Source organism: Erythrolamprus reginae, chromosome 1 (assembly GCF_031021105.1).
Source record: "Erythrolamprus reginae isolate rEryReg1 chromosome 1, rEryReg1.hap1, whole genome shotgun sequence".
In the NCBI taxonomy this organism is placed as follows: domain Eukaryota; kingdom Metazoa; phylum Chordata; class Lepidosauria; order Squamata; family Dipsadidae; genus Erythrolamprus; species Erythrolamprus reginae.
In genome coordinates, this window is record NC_091950.1 from 157,474,414 (window position 1) to 157,497,253 (window position 22,840).

Sequence of the window (22,840 nt, forward strand, 5' to 3'; positions counted from 1 at the left end):
GTGGGTTGCTACCAGTTCACATAGGTTTGGGCGAACTTGTAGCAGCGGTTGTGGGAGGCTCTGCCCACCCATCCAGACATCAATATGGACAATCTGTGCATGCACAGAAGGTTATTCACATGCACAGAAGCACTGGACCTGAGCCAATTGAGCATTCACAGTTCCAAACCGGTAGTGAAGGTATGTGAAACCCACTATTGCTGTAGTGGTGGAAGCTACAGCAGAAAAGCCTTTGCTCCTGAACGCCACTAGCAGAAATTCTTTGGCAGATGGCATCCAAAGTAGGGGTTTTTTTTGCTGGAACCAGTGCGGTAGACTAGTCCCATCGGAGTGAGGCAGCTCCTCAAATACCACCCCTAATAAGTTACTAATAACAGCTTATTGGCCCATGGAAATTTATCCCCACATTGTCTGACCTAAATTTATGTTATTAAAATCGAGGAACTGAAGGATCCAGGGTTTCTGTCTCCCCATGCTTCCTTTCTGTTTCTTTTATATCTTTTTTTCCCTCTATTGGTCATGATAATAATGATGAGGAAAGGTGAATCAATCAACCAATTATTTTTTTCAGGGCAAGCAAAAATGAAGGATGAGGTGATTCATCAAAGCTGCATGAAAGGCATAGACAAGGATATCATTATGTTGAAAGGAACGAGCAATGGAGGACTGGCCAGCTTCTGGAATTTTCTCTGAAATACTGTAGCCAGGTTTTCTTTACTCAGATTATAGCCTATTGAGAAATAATTACCTTTGAGGTGGAATATATTTGCTTCCCATGCACCACAGCGCACTGTCTTGTCAGAAGCATCTCACAAAACATCACAAGAGTGGCAACAATTTATTTCTGCCAAGGGCTCCATTTTCTACATTAGTTGTGTAATAGGTGCTTGTAATGAGAAGAAGCTATTAATTAAGAGATTTAGAGAAGAATACAAAAAGCTCTTCATGTTTTAGACTGTAAATATTGTACAGAGTTGGTGAGATTCTGGAAACGTGAACATAGAACAAAAACAAAACTCCTCAGAATGCATCTTTGCTATGAAATTTTAATGATTTTTTTCTTTTTAAATATTTTTATTAATTTTCCACTTTTAAAAAGAAAACACAATAGTAAGTACAGAAGAAAATCAAAGAAAATTAAATTAATAATAGTATATACAGATATTAGCATTATATTAGCATTAAAATCACTATATTTATATTTTATTAATTATACATTAGAGTATAATTTGTCTCAAGTATATAAATTAGTACATGCTTTTTCCATTAACAAATTAATTTCATATATACTTCAATGATTTATCATGCAGGCTATATTGCCTCTCCCCCCCAATTGTAAAGTCTAGATTTTAATTATTACCTATTTCAAAATATTTAAGAAAGTAAAAATAATAAACAAATTAATATTATTAAAACAACTGTAAAGCAAAACTAAGCTACCTATACCTTTCTTTATCTTAACGCATATTTTATCGTCGTATATATTTTCCCAAGTAATCCTTTATGATTATGTGTTGCTGCTTTTCTTCAATAAGAACATCTGTCATCTATCCATTAACTTTTGTTACTATGTGACTTACTATTACTATACTGTAATGCAATGGTTCTCAACCTTTCTAATGCCGCAACCCCTTAATACAGTTCCTCATGTTGTGGTGACCCCCAACCATAAGTCTAGCACCAATTTTCCCAACAGAGTTTTAAGCTGATTGGCAGGAAGGTCAGAGAGACACCTCCACTGTAAACACCTGATAGGTCAGATTGTAAAAATATGTTCCAAGGCACCAGAATAGAAGCTTTACTTCCTAACACCATAGGAAATTTGTCTTTTCCCATGGTTTTAGGCAACCCCTGTGAAATGATCATTCGACCTCCAAAGGGGTCATGACCCCTAGGTTGAGAACCACTGTTGTAATGGGCTATGTTCTATCTCTCTAAATTGGGTTTGTCATTCTAGTAATGTGTATAGTTAATTAATTATTTTATTTAATTCAATTTCTGTTTGCATTTGTGAGTGATGAATTTTATGCTAATATATTGTAGCATATATTGCTACAATTGTGGTTATTTTATTTCCAATTGCTATTTGTACCATTAGGATTCATCCGACTCCATCACTAAGCAATAGTTTGTGTTTTAAGCTTTGTTTAATATATATATAGCAATACCTCTTTTTTTTAAACCAATGGTAGAGATGAAAAAATTCACCCAATCTTGGAAAGTGTAAAATGCTATTCTCTTCTTTTTTAATAGGCGTCTCTTGTATACATGTAATGTCTGCATTTTGTTTTTAATAATTTATGATAAATCTTTTTTCTTTTCATAGGTGAATTCAGTCCATTGATGTTTACAAAAATAATGTTATTTTAATGATATTTTTTTAGGGGGGGGGGACAGGGATTGGTTCAGCCAGCTCCTTTTAAATAGACAGAGAAGTCTTTGCTCCCTAGCAGCTAAGCCTACCATTACCACAAAGATGGCCTAAAGATACATATTCCACATCTAATTATAACTTGTGCGGTGCAAATTATCATGGAGTATGCAGTTTGATTGACATGACACAAGCATACAAGATCACTTGAAGCATGTTATAGCAATAGAAATTGCACAACTGTGCTCAGAGGTGTTGCGGGACAGCTCTGTGATGATTTAAAGACCGCTTGCTCCATTCAAATTAATTTTGCTCTCACCATTCAAATTAAGATGATCTGCCTGTCTCAGCGCGACCAAAAGGTGCACAATCAGGGTTAACATAAAACTGAACTAAACTCCAAACCACATAGTTGGAAGTCTTCCCAGCCAACTCACCATGACAGCAAGGAGTTATATGAGGCAGATTTTTTAAAAAAGAAAACAATAACGCGATGGACCTCTCGGAGAAAGGAGACCCTAAGAAGACTTTATTCCTTTCTCTTTCTGCAGGATCTGATCCTTCAAAAAGCGTTAGCCCTCCTGAGAAAATATCTCCGGTATGTATCTGGAGGGTTTTGTTTTCATTATTTGTTTTAACTTCATGAAACCGTCTGTTATTTTTATCACTGCGGTGTCCTGGCCTCAGAATTACCTAGAACTGATATTACCTTTAAAAATTTGGGATGAAATGTTTCTTTGATTAATCTATTAAAAAGAAAGCTTTTTTTTTTTTTTAAGTGAAGGTGGGGAAATAGAACTGGTGGCTTCTTTGGAATAATCGCTCTTCTGCCAAAAAATTGTACTGTAGGAATTTGCATTCTAGACATTTTCAGATGGGAATGTGCATTTTTTTGAAGTATGAAATAACTCTAGAGGGGAAATTGATGAGATCCTAGAGAGGCGTACATAAGTGCACTAGTGTGCCTTTTGTCCCCTGTCCAATTGTCTTTCCTTTATCTCATATATCATATATAATTTCTTCCTTTCATATATCTTCTCCTCTATTTTTACATATTATCTTTATATATATTATTTCATGTCTGTTCTCTTCCATATGTATTGTGTATTGGAGAAATGAATAAATTAAAAAAAAATTATGTTCCAAAAGTGGAAATTCCAACCCTAAACAGCTGCACCTCAGTGGCTTTTTAAATTAGTGTTATGTTCATATTTTTGCTGCTTTTGTTTTTTGAGGTTGAATTTTCAGATCTTTCTAAATCCTGATTATGAAAAATGAATGGCTTTATCCTTAAGGTATATTTGAAATAGTCTTGATCAAGCGCCAGCAATTTGATATTGTGCCTTCAGATAGTGAAAGAACAATTTATGGAAATTTCTTCTGTCCTGTACCCCAATACCTTTGGAGGATATGCAGCTGGAGAAGACTAATTTATAAATGGCTGCAAGAGGGAGAAGAGGAACAGAGCTTCAGTTATAAAATGATGGTTTCCCAGTAAAATATTTTTTTTAATTTATCTATATCTATCTATCTATCTATCTATCTATCTATCTATCTATCTATCTATCTATCTATCTATCTATCTATCTAGTTAGTCCAATACATAATACACATTGTAGAGAATAGATATGTAGTAATATAACTAAAGAAACGAATAGAAGAAAAGATATAAAATTATAGGTGAACAAATTTGAAAGGAAGAAAAGATAAATGAGATAAGGAGAGACAATTGGACAGGGGACGGAAGGCACACTGGTGCACTTATACACGCCCGTTACTGACCTCTCAGGAACCTGGAGAGGTCAATCGTGGATAGTCTAAGGGAAAAATGTTGGGGGTTAGGGGTTGACACTACTGAGTCAGGTAATGAGTTCCACGCTTCGACAACTAGGTTGCTGAAGTCATATTTTTTACAGTCAAGTTTGGAGCGGTTAATATTAACTTTGAATCTGTTGCGTGCGCTTGTGTTGTTGCGATTGAAGCTGAAGTAGTCATTGACAGGCAGGACGTTGCAGCATATGATCTTGTGGGCAATACTTAGATCATTTAGGCGTCGTAGTTCTAAGCTTTCAAAACCAAGGATTGATAGTCTGCTTTTGTAGGGTATTCTATTTCGAGTGGAGGAGTGAAGGGCTCTTCTGGTGAAGTATCTTTGGACATTTCTCCTATGTAAAGGAGATTTCCTTCTCAAACAATAAAGAAGGGAATAGCTATAACCTATAAAGAACCAGATAAAATAAATGTAAAATAGATTTGTAAAAAGCAAAAAGGATGAGATGAGATAAGGCATTGTTTCAGATAGGAAAGAAGGAATAAGCTGGCTGATTTCAGTCTTAATTAAAATGGGATGCAGTTCACAGTGAAAGTTTATAGCCTGAAGTAGTATAGCATGCAACCATTCTGCTTCTCAATTAAAAACATTTATAATATTGAAAAAGTGTAATATTTTAAACGGGGAAAAAACTGGTAGGCAAAGAAGCATTCTTATGCCAGGAAGTTTGTTCTGGGAAAATGCAAATACAGTGGTACATCTACCTAAGAACGCCTCTACTTAAGAACTTTTCTAGATAAGAACCGGTTGTTCAAGATTTTTTTGCCTCTTCTTAAGAACCATTTTCTACTTAAGAACCCAAGCCCGGAAAAATTTCCCAGAAAATTTGAGAGCGGCACAAAGGCCTGGCCAGTTTCCTGCCATTCCCCCTGGGTTTCTCTCTCTGGCACAGTGTATGGGAGGCAGCCTCACGCAGGGTGTATGGGAGGCACGTGCTCCTCCTCGCCGCCTCAGAGTCCCTCTTTTTTTTTAAGCCTTAAAGTTTTGGATTTTTTTTTATTCCCCTCACCTCACCTTCTTCCTTCAGCAGTGACTGTCCTCCTCTTCTTCCTCCTCCTCCATCCACCCAAATTCTGAGCTTTTATTTCTTTCCTAATGGCTTTGCATGCATTATTTGCTTTTACATTGATTCCTATGGGAAGAATTTCTTCTACTTACAAACTTTTCTACTTAAGAAACTGGTCATGGAATGAATTAAGTTCTTAAGTAGAGGTACCACTGTAACTCCAAAATGTGTTCTTCTCAGAAGAAATTGAATGCTGTCCAATCCTGTGTAATAAAAAAGTAGCGTTACCTATTCATTGCACGTACAAATGAATATTTTGAAAAGCCCTTTAATTTAAAACTTGATCAGATCAAGCTTTTTCATTCCACATAGTTAGCTGCACATTTATGGATTAACGGAGGAAAGCATTAAATCAGCCATTGGTGTGAATATATGGATCTATGTTGGAATTATCTCAAGAATAGATAATCAAGTGTTTGTACTGCTTTTTAAAAGTCCAATATCCATGGTCTGTCGAAAGAGGCCATAAATGAAGCATAATTGCATTACAGAAACAATATTTAACTGTTATTTTTCTCACATTCAAATTTTCCCTTCTAATTCTTTATGAAAGAGACTGCAATGTTAAATGCATCCATATATGCATGTAAGAATATTTGTGAATGAAGTCTAATATGTGTGTGTGTGTGTGTGTAAAACATATTTTTGCTAATAATGAAAAGGAAGGGAGGCTGGTATAGATCTATTTTGAGCTTATTTGCTCTCATCAGACAGCCATTTGAACCCCAGTAATTTATATGCTCCTCCCATATACCAAGTGTTGTGGTTGGCTCTGGGCCAGCTCCTGCTCCAAGGACTGTGGGTGTTGGTTTGGGAGAATCCTCATGTTATCAGAGACCGGTTTTACTGCCAACAGCTTCAGACAGTGAAGATTCTTTGTCGGGGCAGATTCTGGGAGTGAAGCAGGATTGGATGATGAGGTAGTTACAGGCAGCCCGTTAGCTAATGACCCCATTAGTGAGTCGTCATCATTAGACTTGGAGGAAGAGGGATTCATAGATGCTTGCAGGCGCAGGTTTATGACAAGAAGGGAACAACTGCGCAAGTATTATAGAAGATATTGGAGAACACCTGTGGCTGGGGCAATTAGGCTAATGGGGCTGCTGATAAATTGCCAGCGTCACTGAGAGCGTGCATGGGAGATTATCCGTTTGGTGAGAGATCAATGCTCTTTGACTTTGAACTGCTCCAGGATTTACCAGGACTTCTTGAATATTTCACAGTTAAGTACAGCTTGAGGACTCTTGAAGGAGGGTGGCTGTGACATTCACAGCTGCCTTTATCTGTTCTGCTTTTTGTTTTTGCTGTTCTCAGCATTCCAGGCTTGTGGTTTGTGGGAGGTCACTTTGGCTGATTAAAGTGCATGTGTACAATATTTTTCTTTTGATAAACCGACTCTTTGTTTACTTTACAACAGTGTGTGTGTTTGAATTTACACTTCAGACTTAATTGGGGCCCGTAACCTGAAGCCCGGCATAACACCAGGGTGACTCGACAAAAAAAAATCACATATAACCCTTCCCTGGAACAAGCTGATAAGGAGGCAACCCTGTATTCTAGAAGCTAAGGCCACTGCCTTCCAAGGCAGAGGCTGCAGGTGCAAATCTGAATAAGGGTATGGTTGGCTGATGAGATCAGAAAACTCAAAATAGATCTATACTAATCTCCCTTCCTTTTTATTATCAGCAAAAATATGTTACACTTATAGATTATAGTTGTCTGCTATAAAACGTTTATCTGCTTTGGAATATGGCCCCTGGTGGGCTGAGAGGCAAAAAGGAAGCGGTATGTTCCTCCCATATACCAGAATGACTTGACAAAAAGTCTCTCTCTCTCCCCCTCCCTCCCTTCCTCGCCTCCTCCCTCCTTCCCTCCCCCTCTCTCCCTCCCCCTCTCTCACACACATACATTGAATGGTTTTTGATCAATTTTGGGCAGTTATAAAATGTTTCAAAACAAAAAAAATATTGTTTTTGAAATCTATGGCAAGTGTGATTATTCCGTAAAACAGGTATAACAAAGGAACTAGTGGAAATATAAAATGGGCAAGCAAGCCAAGACATTGCAATCTTCCAGGGTTGCGAGCAAAATCAGAGAACAATTCCATACCAGAGTATCTTTTGCAAAAGCAAGAGTAATTTTGAACCAAAAATACACCAATGTTATGGATTATTAGGGTTTTTCCCCCTCAGTTATTACAAATCTGTCTTCTCAGTCTGGTATTTAATCTGTAACCATAATCAGACCTAAGAGAAAGCAGTGCCTGAAAAGAGACTTCAAAGCGAAAAACAGCTTCTTTATCAACCCATTGTTTTTCTTTACATGAAGAATTTGTAATTGGACTTTGAAACATAATTACTTTATGGAGCTGTATCCTCCTCTTTGGTGTGAATGCTCTACTTCAGTGTTTCCAAAACTTTTGACATATGTGTACCCCTTCTATAATTTTTGTAACGCTTAGTACCCCTTGTCAAAAATATTGGATGTATTTTAATAACAATAAAAATATATTTATTTTTTATTTTTATTTTTGGTACATATACAAAACAATAATAAACAAAAAATAAAATGATTCATAATAGAATATAAATAAAAGTTATATTATAAATAACATTTATTCGGATCAATGAGAAGGATGAAATTGTTTGTGCTGAGATGACAGATTGTCATAATTTGGTTCCCTGGTTGTTAATTTTAATCTGAGATGCGGTTCTACTCTACAGAGCACTAGACACCAAGACAACTAGACACAAGAACAGTTTTTTTCCGAACGCCATCACTCTACTAAACAAATAATTCCCTCAACACTGTCAGACTTTCTACTAAATCTGCACTTCTATTCTACTAGTTTTTCTCATCATTCCTATCACCCATTTCCTCCCATGTTGACTGTATGACTGTAACTTGTTGCTTATATCCTAAGATTTTTATTAATATTGCTTCTTCATTGCTTATTTGACCCCTATGACAATCATTAAGTGTTGTACCACATGATTCTTGACAAATGTATATTTTATTTTATGTACGCTGAGAGCATATGCACCAAGACAAATTCCTTGTGTGTCCAATCACACTTGGCCAATAAAAATTCTATTCTATTCTATTCTATTCTATTCTAATTGTCTGTTCCTTTTTTTCAACTTAATGTCTACAAATACTGAAAAAGCAACTTCACATAAATATGAAGCTGGAAAAGGCAAGATATATTTCAGAACTTTTTCTGAATGTGGACCCCCACCAAACTCTTCCCATACCCTTGGGGGGTACATGTACCACATTTTGGGAAACACTACTCTACTTGATTAGGAGGAATCCATTCAGCTTGTCGGTCCAATTTTTATTTTCAGTTCTATTTTTCATGCTCTCTAAATTCCACTGTCAGCCTTAACCTCATGCTTCATGCATTATAGTTAATACATTCTGTAAGCAAAAACTAAAGTGGATGGATGTGACCAAAAAGAAGTATACGTGTAAACCAGAAATTGAATAAAAGATTCAAAAATTGGCAATAAATATTAAATAAATCAAGCTTTTCCATAGTGCTGAAGGAGCATCTGCATATTTGGGTGTGGTGGTGGTGTGAGGTTGGGGAACTAAAGCAGCGGTGAGTTCTAACTTACCTCGCCACCAGTTCGCTTCCTCCTGTGGTGCAAAGCTGTGCGTCCATGCAAAGTGCCAAAAATAAGCTTCTGCGCATGCGAACAAGCCAAAAACAAGATGGCGGCGTCCATAGACCAGCACAGACAAAACCGTCTCCATGATGTCATCACCAGTTTACTAATGGTTCTAAATAACTGGTTAGAACCTGTTCTGTCGGTCTCTCTCTCCTTCTTCTTTCACAAAGTGAAACACACTTTGCTCTGGTTTAGTTTCAAAGCGGGGAAAAATCAGCACACAAAAGGTCAAAGTCAGTAAAGCAGTCACGAAACACAACGATCAGATAATCCTCCACAATGGCCAAACCCACAGGTTGCTATTTATAGCAGCCTCACTAATTACCACAGCCCCACCCAACCACAGGTGGCCTCATTTTCTTTGATAATAATCTCTCAGTTGTTGTTGCCTATGCATCGCTCTCCACATGCGTGGCTGTATCATTAACTCTTGTTCTGAATCCAAGGAGGAGCTAGATAATTGATCTCCTTCTGAGCTGTCTGCCACACTCTCCTCCTCCCTGTCACTCATGTCTTCTTGGTCAGAGGAGCCTTCATCAGCAGATTCCACCGGGGACAAAACAGGCCTGCAGCATGTGGATGTCTCCCCCACGTCCACAGTCCTTGGGGCAGGAGCTGGGACAGAGCTAACCACAACAGAACCGATAGGAACCCACCTCTGAACTAAAGGTGTTATTCTTCATATGATGTTAGCAATAATTCAGAACTTGGCTATAAAGGATGCTCTTAACTATCAAATAGAATAATACTTGGTCTACATCTGACCTGCCAGAACAGTATGGCAGCCTTGGGACTATTAATGACTGAAGGGTAGACCATGCAGAAAAAAAACCACAATAACATAGGTGTGACTATTTCAGTGTGTGTCACCCAGTTGCCAGTCTTGACCTGAGATGTTGTTATATCTCCTTCTAATTTTATTGAAGGCAAGGCATTGAAACCTTAGAGAAACTTCTTCAGTGATTGTAAAAGTTGTATTGTCTTCTTATATATCAATGTACTATATGTAAGCAAAGCTATAAAGATGTTCACATTGAAATAATAATATCGTTCAGTCAATTTTTTAAAAGATGAAATGAGCCCAAATAGGATGCCAAATGAGAGTTAGGGTTCAGCAGCTAGCTGTGGTATGAAACAATCTCGACACTGGATTCATCCAGTTTTGATAGCACAATAGTATGCAACCTATAATACAAATAGTCTTTATAGATGCTCTAATGAATGTGTGTAGAATGACTTGGTAGCAGCAAATTCCAGCCTTTGAATCTTCATCATTTCAACTTGTATGCAACTGATATGGAAAATAGGAGTGGGTAGGAAATAGCTTTCATTTCCATTTCACTGCAGACTTACGCAATTCACATCTCCCAAATTAACCTATGAAGCAAAACTCAATTATATTTTGATAGGCTATGCAACACAGTACTACAGCCATAAAACTTTTTAAAAAAAACGTGCATACTTTACTGAACAGAATATATGATAGTACACTATTGGGTTTCAAATTATTTCCTCAAATATTTATATTGGAAAAATCTGAATAATACACATTGTAATACATTGTAATACACACCACGTGTGTGGTGTTTGTCTCTCTGTGTGTTGTCTGTCTGTCTGTTTGTCTGTGTATACATTAATATGTTTGTCAACTGGTGAGGAAATGGGATAATAAAAATATAAGATGAGAAATGAAACAAGCAAACAAACTTGAAATGGACAAATTCATCAATCCTGAATGGAGAGCTTATATTGACATCTGCAGGAGCCCTTACATATATGATCAAGAATTCTAATCCTCCCCTCATTTGCCAACCAGGTTTCCTGAATGCACAGAAAGAGTCAGTTTGGCATGTGCATTGTATATTTTGGCATTCTCTGTGTACAATCAAATCCATGTCGCTTGAAACAGAGCTTCGATGCTATGAGACACCTCCCTCAACTGCTCCATTTCCCTGTTCCTTCACAGAAGTGTCCTTGAGTACTCTAACAGGCCTATCCTGTTTCTTCAGGACCTTTTTGTTGACATTAAAGCCTGATCTTTGAGAAATCACAATTCGCAAATGTGTATCCGACTGCCATTTAAATAACCCATTCCTGGCAGACTCATTTTTTCTTGGCACCGGAAGACTGAGGATTTCTCACCGTCAAATGGGTTTTTCTCTCTCTTTGCAGATTTATTTATTTATTCATTTGTCCAATACACAAATACATAGGAAGAAAAATAGACATGTAGTAATATACAGGGTAAAGTGAACTTAGGGGAGAGGATATATGAAAGAAAGAAAATATATATGATAAGTGAGAGAAAGGAAAGACAATTGGACAGGGGACAAAAGGCACACCAGTGCACTTATGTACACCCCTTACTGGCCTCTTAGGAACCTGGAGAGGTCAATCGTGGAGAGTCTAAGGGAGAAATGTTGGGGGTTAGGGGTTGACACAATTGAGTCCGGTAATGAGTTCCACGCTTCGATAACTCGATTGTTGAAATCATATTTTTTACAGTCAAGTTTGGAGCGGTTCGTATTAAGTTTGAATCTGTTGCATGCTCTTGTGTTGTTGCGGTTGAAGCTGAAGTAGTCATTGACTGGTAGGACATTGCAGCACATGATATTGTGGGCAATACTCAAATCGTGTTTTAGGCGCCGTAGTTCTAGGCTTTCTAGGCGCATTCTGTTGCTCCTGCATGTTGTGGGGTGGCACTGCAAAAATGTTGTAGAAGTGGACCATGGAAAGTGTAGGCCTGCTTTGTTTTCTTACAGTGCAGTGACGTCTCACAAATTTGAGGACAAAAACGAAGGCTGGACTGTGAAAACAATAATATGGCCATTATGTACTTAAGCTTGCAGTTAGCCTTTGGTGTTTAATGCTTGGATCCTCCTGACACTGAAATTGTTAGGTTCCCGTTTCCCATATTTTTCTCTGCTGACACAATTACTCTGCACATGCTGGAGGAAGAAAAATAACACCCCTGGGGGGATTTGTTTCTTGATTACACCAAGAACCCAGATTAGCCACTGAAATTTTATAGAAACCTGTGGACATTCACTAAGCTCCTCCAAGTCACCAAAATAACCCCCTTTTGCTCTTTATCTTTGAAAATAATTATGGTTTGCCTTTATATATTTTATTTATTTATTTATTTATTATTTTTATTTATTGGATTTGTATGCCGCCCCTCTCCGTGGACTCGGGGCGGCTAACAACAGTGATAAAAACAGCATGTAGCAATCCAATACCAAAACAACTAAAAAACCCTTATTATAAAACCAGACATTCATACAGACATACCATGCATAAATTGTATAGGCCTAGGGAGAAAGAATATCTCAGTTCCCCCATGCCTGACGGCAGAGGTGGGTTTTAAGTAGCTTACAAAAGGCGAGGAGGGTGGGGGGAGCTGGTTCCAGAGGGCTGGGGCCACCACAGAGAAGGCTCTTCCCCTGGGTCCCGCCAAACAACATTGTTTAGTTGATGGGACCCGGAGAAGGCCCACTCTGTGGGACCTAGTCGGTCGCTGGGATTCGTGCGGCAGAAGGCGGTCACTGAGGTAATCTGGTCCGGTGCCATTTGCATCTTATGTTTGCTTTTAAAATTCTATTTGATACTGTTTGTATATGAATATGTGTGCATCTATGCATATGCCTACATACACATACAAACATGTAATATTTATATAGTATTTTCAACCTTCTTAAATTCTATTTGACGTTGACTTAATGTGTTGAACCTCACACTTTGAAGTATGAGTTTAAATGTTTTCTTGAACTGTTTCTTCACAGACATACCTGTCTTTTCCATTTTGTTGTACAAATTAGATGTCTTGGCTTTAAAACCTGCTTTCTGTGAGCACCATTGTATCAACTGTGCAAATGATGAAATTACATGTATATAGTAAATAACCAACCTCTTTCTCCTTGGCTTCTTTAGAGAATATGTGGCACCCACTATCCTCTCAGCATCGCTTTCATTGTAGTGAATGAATTTTGTGAGCGCTTCTCCTACTATGGAATGAAAGGTAGGTTTCTACAGCCTTTGCTTAGGAAAACTCAGATGCTTTATCCATTTATTTGGATGGAAGAAAGGCAGGGAGAAATTAATGGCCAGAATTGGAAGGGAAAGCGTTTTGCTTGATTTCTCACCCAATATCTCCATCAGATTTATAAATCTTAATGGTCTGTGCTAAATGTAAATGCTAATGTGATAGACAGAAGGATCATAAATATAGAATGTTGGTGGTAAAATCAAGAACAAGAATGTTCTGCAGAAGATGGGAGCAGAACTAAAATTTGAGGAAGAAACTGTTGGCCTAGCCAGACGTTCTCAACCATGACCTTTTCCAGATGTAGGGTATTCAGTTCCCAGAAGTCTTCAGCCATCATATTATTGCTCAGAATTCTGGGCATGAAAATCCATTTATCTAGTGCTACCAGGTCTAGATGGCAAAAATGCAGATGACTACCAGATGGTTAAAAGGCATTAGAAATTTCTATATCTGTTTGCTCTCATCGAGTGGCTGTCCAGAGAGTCCAAATCGGCTGACCCATTACGCATCTGGAAGGATGCCTGGACTGAGAAAGCTGTCTTAATAACTAATTTCTCCAACTTTTCTCCTGTGGCAGGCCCTATGATTTTATCTCTGGGATGATGGTCAACATTCAGAAAGGCCACTTTGTTCATCACTCTATTTTTCTGACACTGATAAACTTTGTTTCTTCTGTTACTGTTAAAGGCACAAAGCTATTATCGAGTGGCAATAGATAGGGAATCATAGACATAACCCTGGAGAAAAACTGTGGCAGTTAGCAAAACATGATTTAAGTGCAGAAAAGAAAGAAAATATTGGAAACAAACTTGAATGGAGTCTGATTGAACTCTTTTTGGATGTAAGATGAATGGAGGTATAGTGATGTTAGGTTTTCTGCTACTATATAAATAAAGTAGAGTTCTACTGTTTCTTATAGTATCTGTTTGCTGATGTAGTGTATCTGAAAGTGTTGATACAATACTAACACAATACAAACAATCTACCACATTATTATAAACTGGACCTAAATACTACCATACATTTTGGAGGTCTAGATGGACACAGAAGGGAGAGATCAACTCTCAGAAATATGCCTACCTGTGTTTTATGTGTGGTATCAGTTAAGAGCACAGAGCAGAGATGTTGGGGGAGCTATGGTAATCCAGGATACTCTGACAACATTCAGAAGCTCTGCATCCCAGAAAACTGGATGTGACACTTGGTTTATAAAGTTGGGCTCTCAGGAACACTGGGGACTCTCACTATTGTACTAGTTTCCTTGTTAAATTGCAATAGCTCTGCCTGAACTCTTTGAATGTGACCAGATAGGTGGTGGAGTTCATGAGGCTTAAGATTGTAGGGGATTGCTCCCAGATTTCCAGCACCTGTTTGAAGAACAGGTAGTAGTCATGATCAAGAGTGCTTTTGTACAACTTTGTCTTGTGTGAAGTTGTGCCCTTTCTTGGACTAAGATGTACTGCTTATGGTCACTCAGAGTTGAATTGACTCTCAAGAAGACTACTACAATGTGCTCTATGTGGAGGCTCTTGTTGAAGAACATACAGAAGCTACAACTGGTCCAAAGTGCATTGGCATCAGAAATTATAGATGAACTTCAGGATGTCTCTGTTGCATCTCTGTTCCATAAGATGCACTGATTTCTAGTGTGGTTTCAAGTGCAATCAAGATGTTAGTTGTCACCTATCATGCCTTTCACATCACATGTTTTGTTTGTTCTACTAAATTGGAAAGGTTTGTTTTGAGTTCCAAACAAAGGAAGTCATCTATCAGAATCCACAAAATTCCAGATACAGTAGAACCCCGACTTACGAGACTAATTGGTTCCGGAAGGAGGCTCGTAAGTCGGAACGCTCATATGACGAAACATTGTTTCCCATAGGAAACAATGTAAAGTCAATTAATCCGTGCAACAACAAAAAAACCCGCTGCCGCCGAACGCAGAAGTTAGCGTTCAGAGACAGCTGCGAAGCAGCACGCGTGTTTTAAAACGTGGCAGCCGGCCTGGGGGGCTCGGGGGGAAGCCCCCGAGCCCCCCAGGCCGGCTGCAACCTTTTAAAACACGCGCGCCGCTTCGCAGCTCTCTGCTGAATCCGGAACGCTAACTTCCGCGTTCGGATTCAGCAGACAGCTGCGAAGCAGCACGCGTGTTTTAAAAGGTTGCAGCCAGCCTGGGGGGCTCAGGGGGAAGCCCCCGAGCCCCCCAGGCCGGCTGCAACCTTTTAAAACACGCGCGCCACTTCGCAGCTCTCTGCTGAATCCGGAACGCTAACTGTTTTAAAACGTCACAGCCGGCCTGGGGGGCTCGGGGGCTTCCCCCCGAGCCCCCCAGGCCGGCTGTCACGTTTTAAAACACGTGCGCTGCTTCGCAGCTGTCTGCTGAATCTGAACGCGGAAGTTAGCGTTCCGGATTCAGCAGAGAGCTGCGAAGCGGCGCGTGTGTTTTAAAAGGTTGCAGCCGGCCTGGGGGGCTCGGGGGCTTCCCCCCGAGCTCCCCAGGCCGGCTGCAACCTTTTAAAACACGCGGGATACGAGCGCCAAGGAGCTGTCTCCTGAAGCTGAAAGCGGAAGTTAGTGTTCGGCTTCAGGAGACAGCTCCTTGGCGCTCGTATCCCGAATGTGAGCTCGGGAGGCGAACAAAAATGTCGCTCCCCTCCCAGCTCTTATCTCGAGTAGCTCGTAAGTAGAGCTGCTCGTATGTCGAGGTTCCACTGTAATTTGGAATTCCATGCCCTTTAGATTGACTCTGATCTTACCAACTTTTCAGAAAGCTCTAAATATTTGGATGTGTTTCTAGCTTGGAGGTCAAGCAGTTGTTCAAAATCAATGACATTTTACCTTATTGTTGATTGAGCATTGTCCTTAGCTGCCATTGCAGACTCTTTATACTATTATTCATTTATGTTTACTTTGTATTGTGTTTTGATGTATTGTTAACCTCCCAGAGTCATTTCAGCAGGATAGTCATCTATATAAAGTATTTGAAAAAATATTGGCGATATCCATTTACCCTGTATTTTTCTTGTTGTGTTTCCTTCTGCAGCTGTCCTGACTTTGTATTTTCTCTACTTCCTCCATTGGGATGAAACAACTTCCACATCTGTATACCATGCTTTCTCAAGTTTGTGTTACTTCACACCAGTCATTGGTGCTTTCATTGCTGACTCCTGGCTGGGAAAATACAAGTAAGAATGAAATATGCTGCCTATGCATATAGACTTTCACCTTCAAAGGCTACCCCCTTTGTATTGTCGGGAACAATTTGGAGGAATGCAGGATCCATCACTGGAGAAGAGAAACTGCCAATCCCAGGAGGAACCATAGTGCTTTACCTCATCCTTCTGGTCAGCAATAGTTCTTTTCCCCAACACTTAGAAGAGCAACTGAGAAACAAGTGTTGTAATTTTGGTAGATATCCCAGCATCAGAAAAATGCTTGTCTCTTGCCTATCAGGAACATGGACATTTTTTGGCTTTCTGATTATAAATGCACCTGCCTTTGACTGATAATGTTTACCCTCTTTTCTTTTTCCTCTGCAGAACAATCATCTACCTCTCCATTGTGTATGTTATTGGGCATGTGATCAAATCAGTTGGGGCAATACCAAGTGTGGGAAACCAGATTACTCATGTGTAAGTAATGAGGAAACGGGCCTGCTGTGTTCTGATAATGTTACTGTTAATTAACTTGTATTAATGAGCACTGCATTCAAATGTACCTTGTGTGGGCATTATGTGGCTCTGTCAGACCCTTTTGTTATCTGGGCATAATGAGTTTAATCCCTATCAGGTCTGGATATCATAGCCAGTGATAGACTCCTATAGGTATGATTAGGTACGCAGAACCGGTAGAAAAATTTTGAATTTTTTTCTTTTTTCCCCTTCTGGACTCTGGGTATGTTTTTTCTATTGCAGTAAATGAGGTTGAATGTGTATAATTTTAGAAGAGCTGTGTGTGTGTGTGTGTGGCTGTACATACACATACAGTTTATATAGTAGATAATGTATATTTTTGTGTGCCTGTGTGTAATATGTATGTAGACATATGGCATATATACATAGAATTAAATAGTATATTTTGGATGTTCAGTAGTAGTAAATAGGAAATTTTTATCTCTTTGAGGCGAGGAGAGGCCAGGCACCCTAACCCTAACCCACCTTTGGTCACCTTTAAGCAGTCACATGACCTTTAAGCCATCTTGGTCACATGATCAACAAGCCATTCCCACCTGGTCACATGGCTGGCAAGCCACACCCACAAAATAAGCCATGCCCACAGTGTGGTAGTAAAAATTTTTGAAGTCCTTCACTGATCATAGCCTTGACAGCTGTTAGTGACTTCGTTTTGAAAATCTGACAGCCTTGATTCATAGGGTGTAAAGATTTGTTCCAGACTTGACTTCATGTCTTTCATTGGTGAGAATACTGCTTGGAATTCATCACTCAGCTGCTGTTTAGGCTCTATGTACGACTGAGGGGCCCTTGGCCATCGCCATTCAGCATAATAAGGGGAATTTTGTTTACTATTACAGAGCAAACACTTACAAATATAAACGGTGTTTTCAAGTGTGTTCATTTCTCAGAAATGAAGCGTCTGTGCAGTCACCTTAGAATCCTACAAATCCGACTTTGTAATGTTGCTGTTGTGTTTATAATTTTGATTCTTCCCCTACTAATCAGGTTGCCTCTAAATTTATTTTATTTAATTGGATTTGTATGCCGCCCCTCTCCGAGGACAAAAGATATTTTGACTATAGTCATCTAATCCCTTGCCATTGGCCATCTTGGCTGGGATAGATAGAAACTGAAGTCCAACGTACTTGGGCACAGCAGGTAGCTTAATAATATTTGAGTGGGAGAAATCAAAGCAAAGAGTTTTTGTTTTTACATTTGATGAAAAATCATAAACATGGAAAATTATATTAAAATTAAAGAATGCTGTTCTTTATGTGACATGAAGTATGCATCTTATCATAGAGATCATGATCTGGCTAGTGAGTATACGGCATCATGTGCCATACAGTTCAACTTTAGATTATTTATTATAAAATACACTAAATATTACAAAAAAGATGTTGAGACTTTGGGAAAAGTGCAAAGAAGAGCAACTAAGATACTTAAAGACCTGGAAACTAAAACAAATTAAGAACAATGTAAGACTTAAAAAAGAAGGACTATGGGTGATACGATAGCAGTTTTCCAGTATTTGAGAAGCTGCCACAAAGAGGAGGGGGTCAACTTATTTTCCAAAGCGCCAGAAGGCAAGACAAGAAACAATGGATGGAAACTAATCAAGGAAAGAAGCAATCTGGAAATAAGGAGAAACTTTCTAACAGTTAGTGGAATTAACTCACTTAATTAACCAGTGGAACAGCTTATCTTCAAAAGTTGAAGGCACTTCATCACTGCAAGCTTTTAAGAAGAGAATGGACAGCCATTTGTCTGAAATGATACAGGGTCTCCTGATAGACCATGGTGGTAGCCACAGTGGCACAGTGGTTAGAGTGTAGTACTGCAGGCTACTTCTGCTGATCACCAGCTGCCAGCTGTTTGGCAGATCGAATCTCACCAGACTCAAACCTTCCATCCTTCCGAGGTGGGTAAAATGAGGACCCAGGTTGTTGGGGGCAACATATTCTGACTCTGTAAACCGCTTAGAGAGGGATGTAAAGTGGTATATAAGTCTAAATGCTAATGCTAAATGCTACCCACTGCCCCATCAGCACTGCCAGAGCAGATATCTTGTTCACAACCCTTGTCTCCACCTCCACCTCCAACCCCATTAATGCTGGGCCTCATTGGTGATATAATTACAACAGCCAGCCTTTCCTTTGCATATCTTGGAGAGAATGAGTGTATGTAATTCCAAATGCAGCATAAAAGTCAAATGGTAGTCTATCCCTGCAGAGTTTTCCCTGGGAAAGCCTATTCACTGGGAGGAGATACAACAAAGCTGGAGATTCTGCCATTTCCCCTTTTTAATAGAAAAATGTCTCCCGCCATCATTGGCTACTGATGGCACCATAATGAGTCATAAACTGAGTCTACGCCTCAAGAATTGACAGGTGAATGGGTAGCTCGGTGCTATGATACAAAAGGCAATAAGTTACAGATTCAACTAAAATTGTGATCTCTTTTCAACTTCTCTTCTGGCATGTTTTTTGAGACTAAAGGCTTGTAAGACATTATTGATTTTTGCTTATTTTGTTGGGTGAAACTCCATTAGCTAGAAACAGGAAAGGATAACTTCTCTGCATGGTTCCTATTGCAGGATTTGAGCTTGCCACAGCATATTGCTTAAGAGTCTACACTAACACTCGCTTCAAAAAAATCTTTTATGGAGTTAGCCCCCGAGGCTTCCCTTGCTCTTCCCCCAAGTCTTTTTATGGTGCTGAAATTTTCTCCTATTTGAAGGATTTTGTCAATGACGGGCCTGTCTCTGATTGCTCTTGGAACGGGAGGAATCAAACCCTGCGTGTCAGCATTCGGTGGAGACCAGTTTGAAGAAAAGCATGTAAGAATTGTGTTTCTTTTCTTCCATGTCATTTCTTTATCTTTACGTGACATTATATGTATTTTAAATCTTTTTTGTTTTTGCAATGAAATTATCAATGGGCCAGAGTTCCCATGTCAAGGGTGGTTTGGAATGTTGGTTTAGAAACATTTGCTCAGCCTCTTTTTGTATGTGCAAAAGCTACAAAAGCAGTTGTCTTATTCAGTCTGGATGCCTTGTTCAGTCTTTATTCCTAGATAATAGAGAGATAAACAAATACCTTACATTTCCCCCTAGCACATTATTGGGCAAAACTGGGAGCAATTCTAGCAATATCACTTGGAGGCTTCGCTTAGTTCAAACTGCAACAGCCTATGTCAGTGATGGCAAAACTTTAGACACTGAGTGTCCAAACTGCACGGAAACAGAAGCTCACGAAAGAAAGTACACGGAGATCTGACTTGGGACAAGGGTGCGCATGCCAGCAGAGAGGGCTCTGTGTGCCAACTCTGGCATTCACGCCAGAGGTTTGCCATCATGGGCCCATGTAGACTCTGGCAGTTGCCAATAGGAATGTGTTACACCTGCATTGGCATTTTGGTGCAATTTAAAGTGCTGGTATTAATCTGTAGGGTTTGGCGTCAAATTACCTCCAGTATTATGTGATTGTCCCTGTTTAAATTTATATCGAATGTAAAGAAATAAAAAAACCCTCTATACAGGCAAAATCCTAAACTTGAAAATTAAACAAAAGAGCTTATTAAGCTTTCAAGCCCTACTTTTTCTTGGCACATATCTATTGAAAAGCAATAGTTTTTCAGAAATAGATTTTCTATCAATCTAGTACAGTGGTACCTCTACTTAAGAACGCCTCTACTTAAGAACTTTTATAGATAAGAAATGGCTGTTCAAAATTTTTTTGCCCCTTCTTAAGAACCATTTTCTACTTAAGAACCTGAGCCCAGAAAAATTTCTCAGGAAATTTGAGAGCAGCACGAAGGCCCGGGCAGTTTCCAACCATTCCCTTTTTAATCCCAGCCATCTGGGCTGCCAGATGAGCCTTCTGGTGGCGTTTAAGGAGGCTTTGGAAGTCCAGAGTGAACAAAGTATTTTCCTTTCTCTGGGCGCTTGGACAGGGAATAAACCTCTGCCAGCACCCAGAGAAAAGAAACGTTAGTTAGTTAGTTAGTTAGTTAGTTAGTTAGTTAGTTAGTTAGTTAGTTAAAGACAAGTCCAAAGACGGGCTACAAAAATGGTGGAAGGTCTTAAGTGTAGGACCTCATAGGAATCGGAGAAGTCAACAATGGACAGTTTAGGGGTAAGGTTTTGGGGGTTAGGTGATGATTTGGAGGTTAGGTAGTGAGTTCCATGCATCAACTACTCAGATACTAACGTTGTATTTTCTGCAGTCAGGTTTGGTGCCGTTTACTTTAAGTTTGTATCTGTTATGTACCCATATGTTGTGGTTGAAGCTGAAGTAGTTGTTGACAGGAAGGGCATTATAGCAGATGATTTTATGTGCTATGCTTAGGTCGTGTTTAACATGATATAATTCTAAACTTTCTAAACCAAGGATTGTAAGTCTAGTTGCGTAGGGTATTCTGTTGCGAGTGGAGGAGTAAAGGGCTCTTCTGGTAAAGTATTTCTGGACATTTTCTAAGTGTTTATGTCTGAAATGTGGTGTGGGTTCCAGACAGATGAGTTGTATTCAAGGATTGATCTGGCAAAAGTTTTGTATATTTTGGTTAGTAGTGTGACATTACTGGAGCAGAAGCTACATAGGATTAGGTTAACAACTCTTGAAGCCTTTTTGGTGATGTTGTTGCAATGGGCTTCGGCACTTAGGTCATTTAATATGTGTATTCCAAAGTCTTTTATGGAATGAGGGTTGTCTGTAAGGTCTTGTTTGTTCAGCTTGTATTTGGTGTTCTGATTCTTTTTGCCAATGTGTAGGACAGAGCATTTTTTTTGGTTGAGATATGTTCCTGTGCATGTTTTCACTTCACCCAAGTCCAAAATGTCTTAAGGAGTTTATAATAATAAGTTTAAAAAAATACAAAAGACTCCAAACTTGGAAAAATCCAGATCTCAAGAAATCAAAGAGCAACTCAGTTAAAAACAGCAGCTGAGTTATTATTACATCTCATAAATAATTTTAAAATTAAATTCAAAACACCTGTTTGAACAAGCTGCATAGAAGATCAATAAAAAGCCAGGTGTTGTAGAATTTATTTTTATCTTGCCTTTATCGTTTTTATAAATAACTCAAGGCAGAGAAGATACCTAATACTTCCTTCCTCTTCTTATTTTCACCACAATATAACCCAGTGAGATGGGTTGGGCTAAGAGAGAGTGACTGGCCCAAAATCACCCAGTTGGCTTTCATGCTTAAGGTAGGACTAGAACTCCCAGTCTCCTGGTTTGTAATGTATTCCCTTAACCATTAGATATAAAATGCTGAAATTACTCTAGTGCAGATTTCTCAAGATGTGCAAGAAAACCCGATAATTATCTTTAAGAGTAACTCTTTAGTGTCCTTAAAAAAACACCTCTAGAAGTGGTGAACCCACTAAACTCTGCTGTTGTGCACCTCTTGCCTTCAAGAACTTTTTCCCAGGAGATTCCTAGAGAGGCACCACGGAGGCTTCTCTCTGCCTTTTCCAGTTACAGTTTCAGAGGGTCAGGTTTGTAAGTAGAAAAAGGTTCTTAGAAGAGGCAAAAAAACAACAACCCTTGAACACCCGGTTCTTATCTAGAAAAGTTTGTAAGTAGAGGTGTTCTTAGATGGAGGTACCACTGTATCCATTTTTCTGGTCCTAGTTTCTGTGGCAGTATAAGTATAGATCTGACTATCCTCCATATGACACTGTTTTAGCTATCCCCGAACAGGAAAATTTGAAGAAAATGTTAAAAAGAAATCATATTAGACAAATTGGGAACCTTGTATTAATTACAGCACAGTAACAACACCTGAGGGCTGAATCATTCTCATAAGTGCAACATTTATGAACAATAATAATTATATTTTGTAATCATCCTTTAATTAATACATAATTGGATGTGATTATAATAGAAACAGCCCTTGTTTTTTAAATGCTTCACAAATTTCCTTCACGTTAATCACTGATCTTCTCTGAGTTGTTAAACATTACCTTTTTTGACTATGCAGTTTGCTAATTGATTGCTAAAAGCTAATGCTTAAGCAGCCTGATAGACCGTTGAATGTTCCCAAACAAATTCTTAAACTCTGAGTGAAGAAACAATTCTCTTTTTGGCAAATAAATATCACATGGGCCCCTGCCTGAACCAACAATTCTTAACTAAAATGCACCAAGTTTAACCTTTTCATATTGGCAAAAAA

At 38.9% G+C, this 22,840-nt stretch overlaps 1 protein-coding gene across 4 annotated transcripts in view; it reads left to right on the forward strand.

The window, feature by feature from the left end:
- SLC15A2 (solute carrier family 15 member 2) overlaps positions 1 to 22,840 on the forward strand; it is a 112,423-nt gene that overhangs the window by 11,424 nt on the left and 78,159 nt on the right. For 2 of the 4 annotated variants that reach the window (XM_070730248.1, XM_070730266.1), the window contains exons 2-6: positions 572 to 2,969; positions 12,873 to 12,960; positions 16,031 to 16,172; positions 16,527 to 16,619; positions 19,401 to 19,500. In XM_070730248.1, coding sequence (XP_070586349.1) covers positions 2,865 to 2,969; positions 12,873 to 12,960; positions 16,031 to 16,172; positions 16,527 to 16,619; positions 19,401 to 19,500 — 528 coding nt within the window. In that variant the 5' untranslated portion in view covers positions 572 to 2,864. The remainder of the gene's footprint in view (positions 1 to 571; positions 2,970 to 12,872; positions 12,961 to 16,030; positions 16,173 to 16,526; positions 16,620 to 19,400; positions 19,501 to 22,840) is intronic. The other 2 variants (XM_070730255.1, XM_070730260.1) reach the window with 2 other exon arrangements.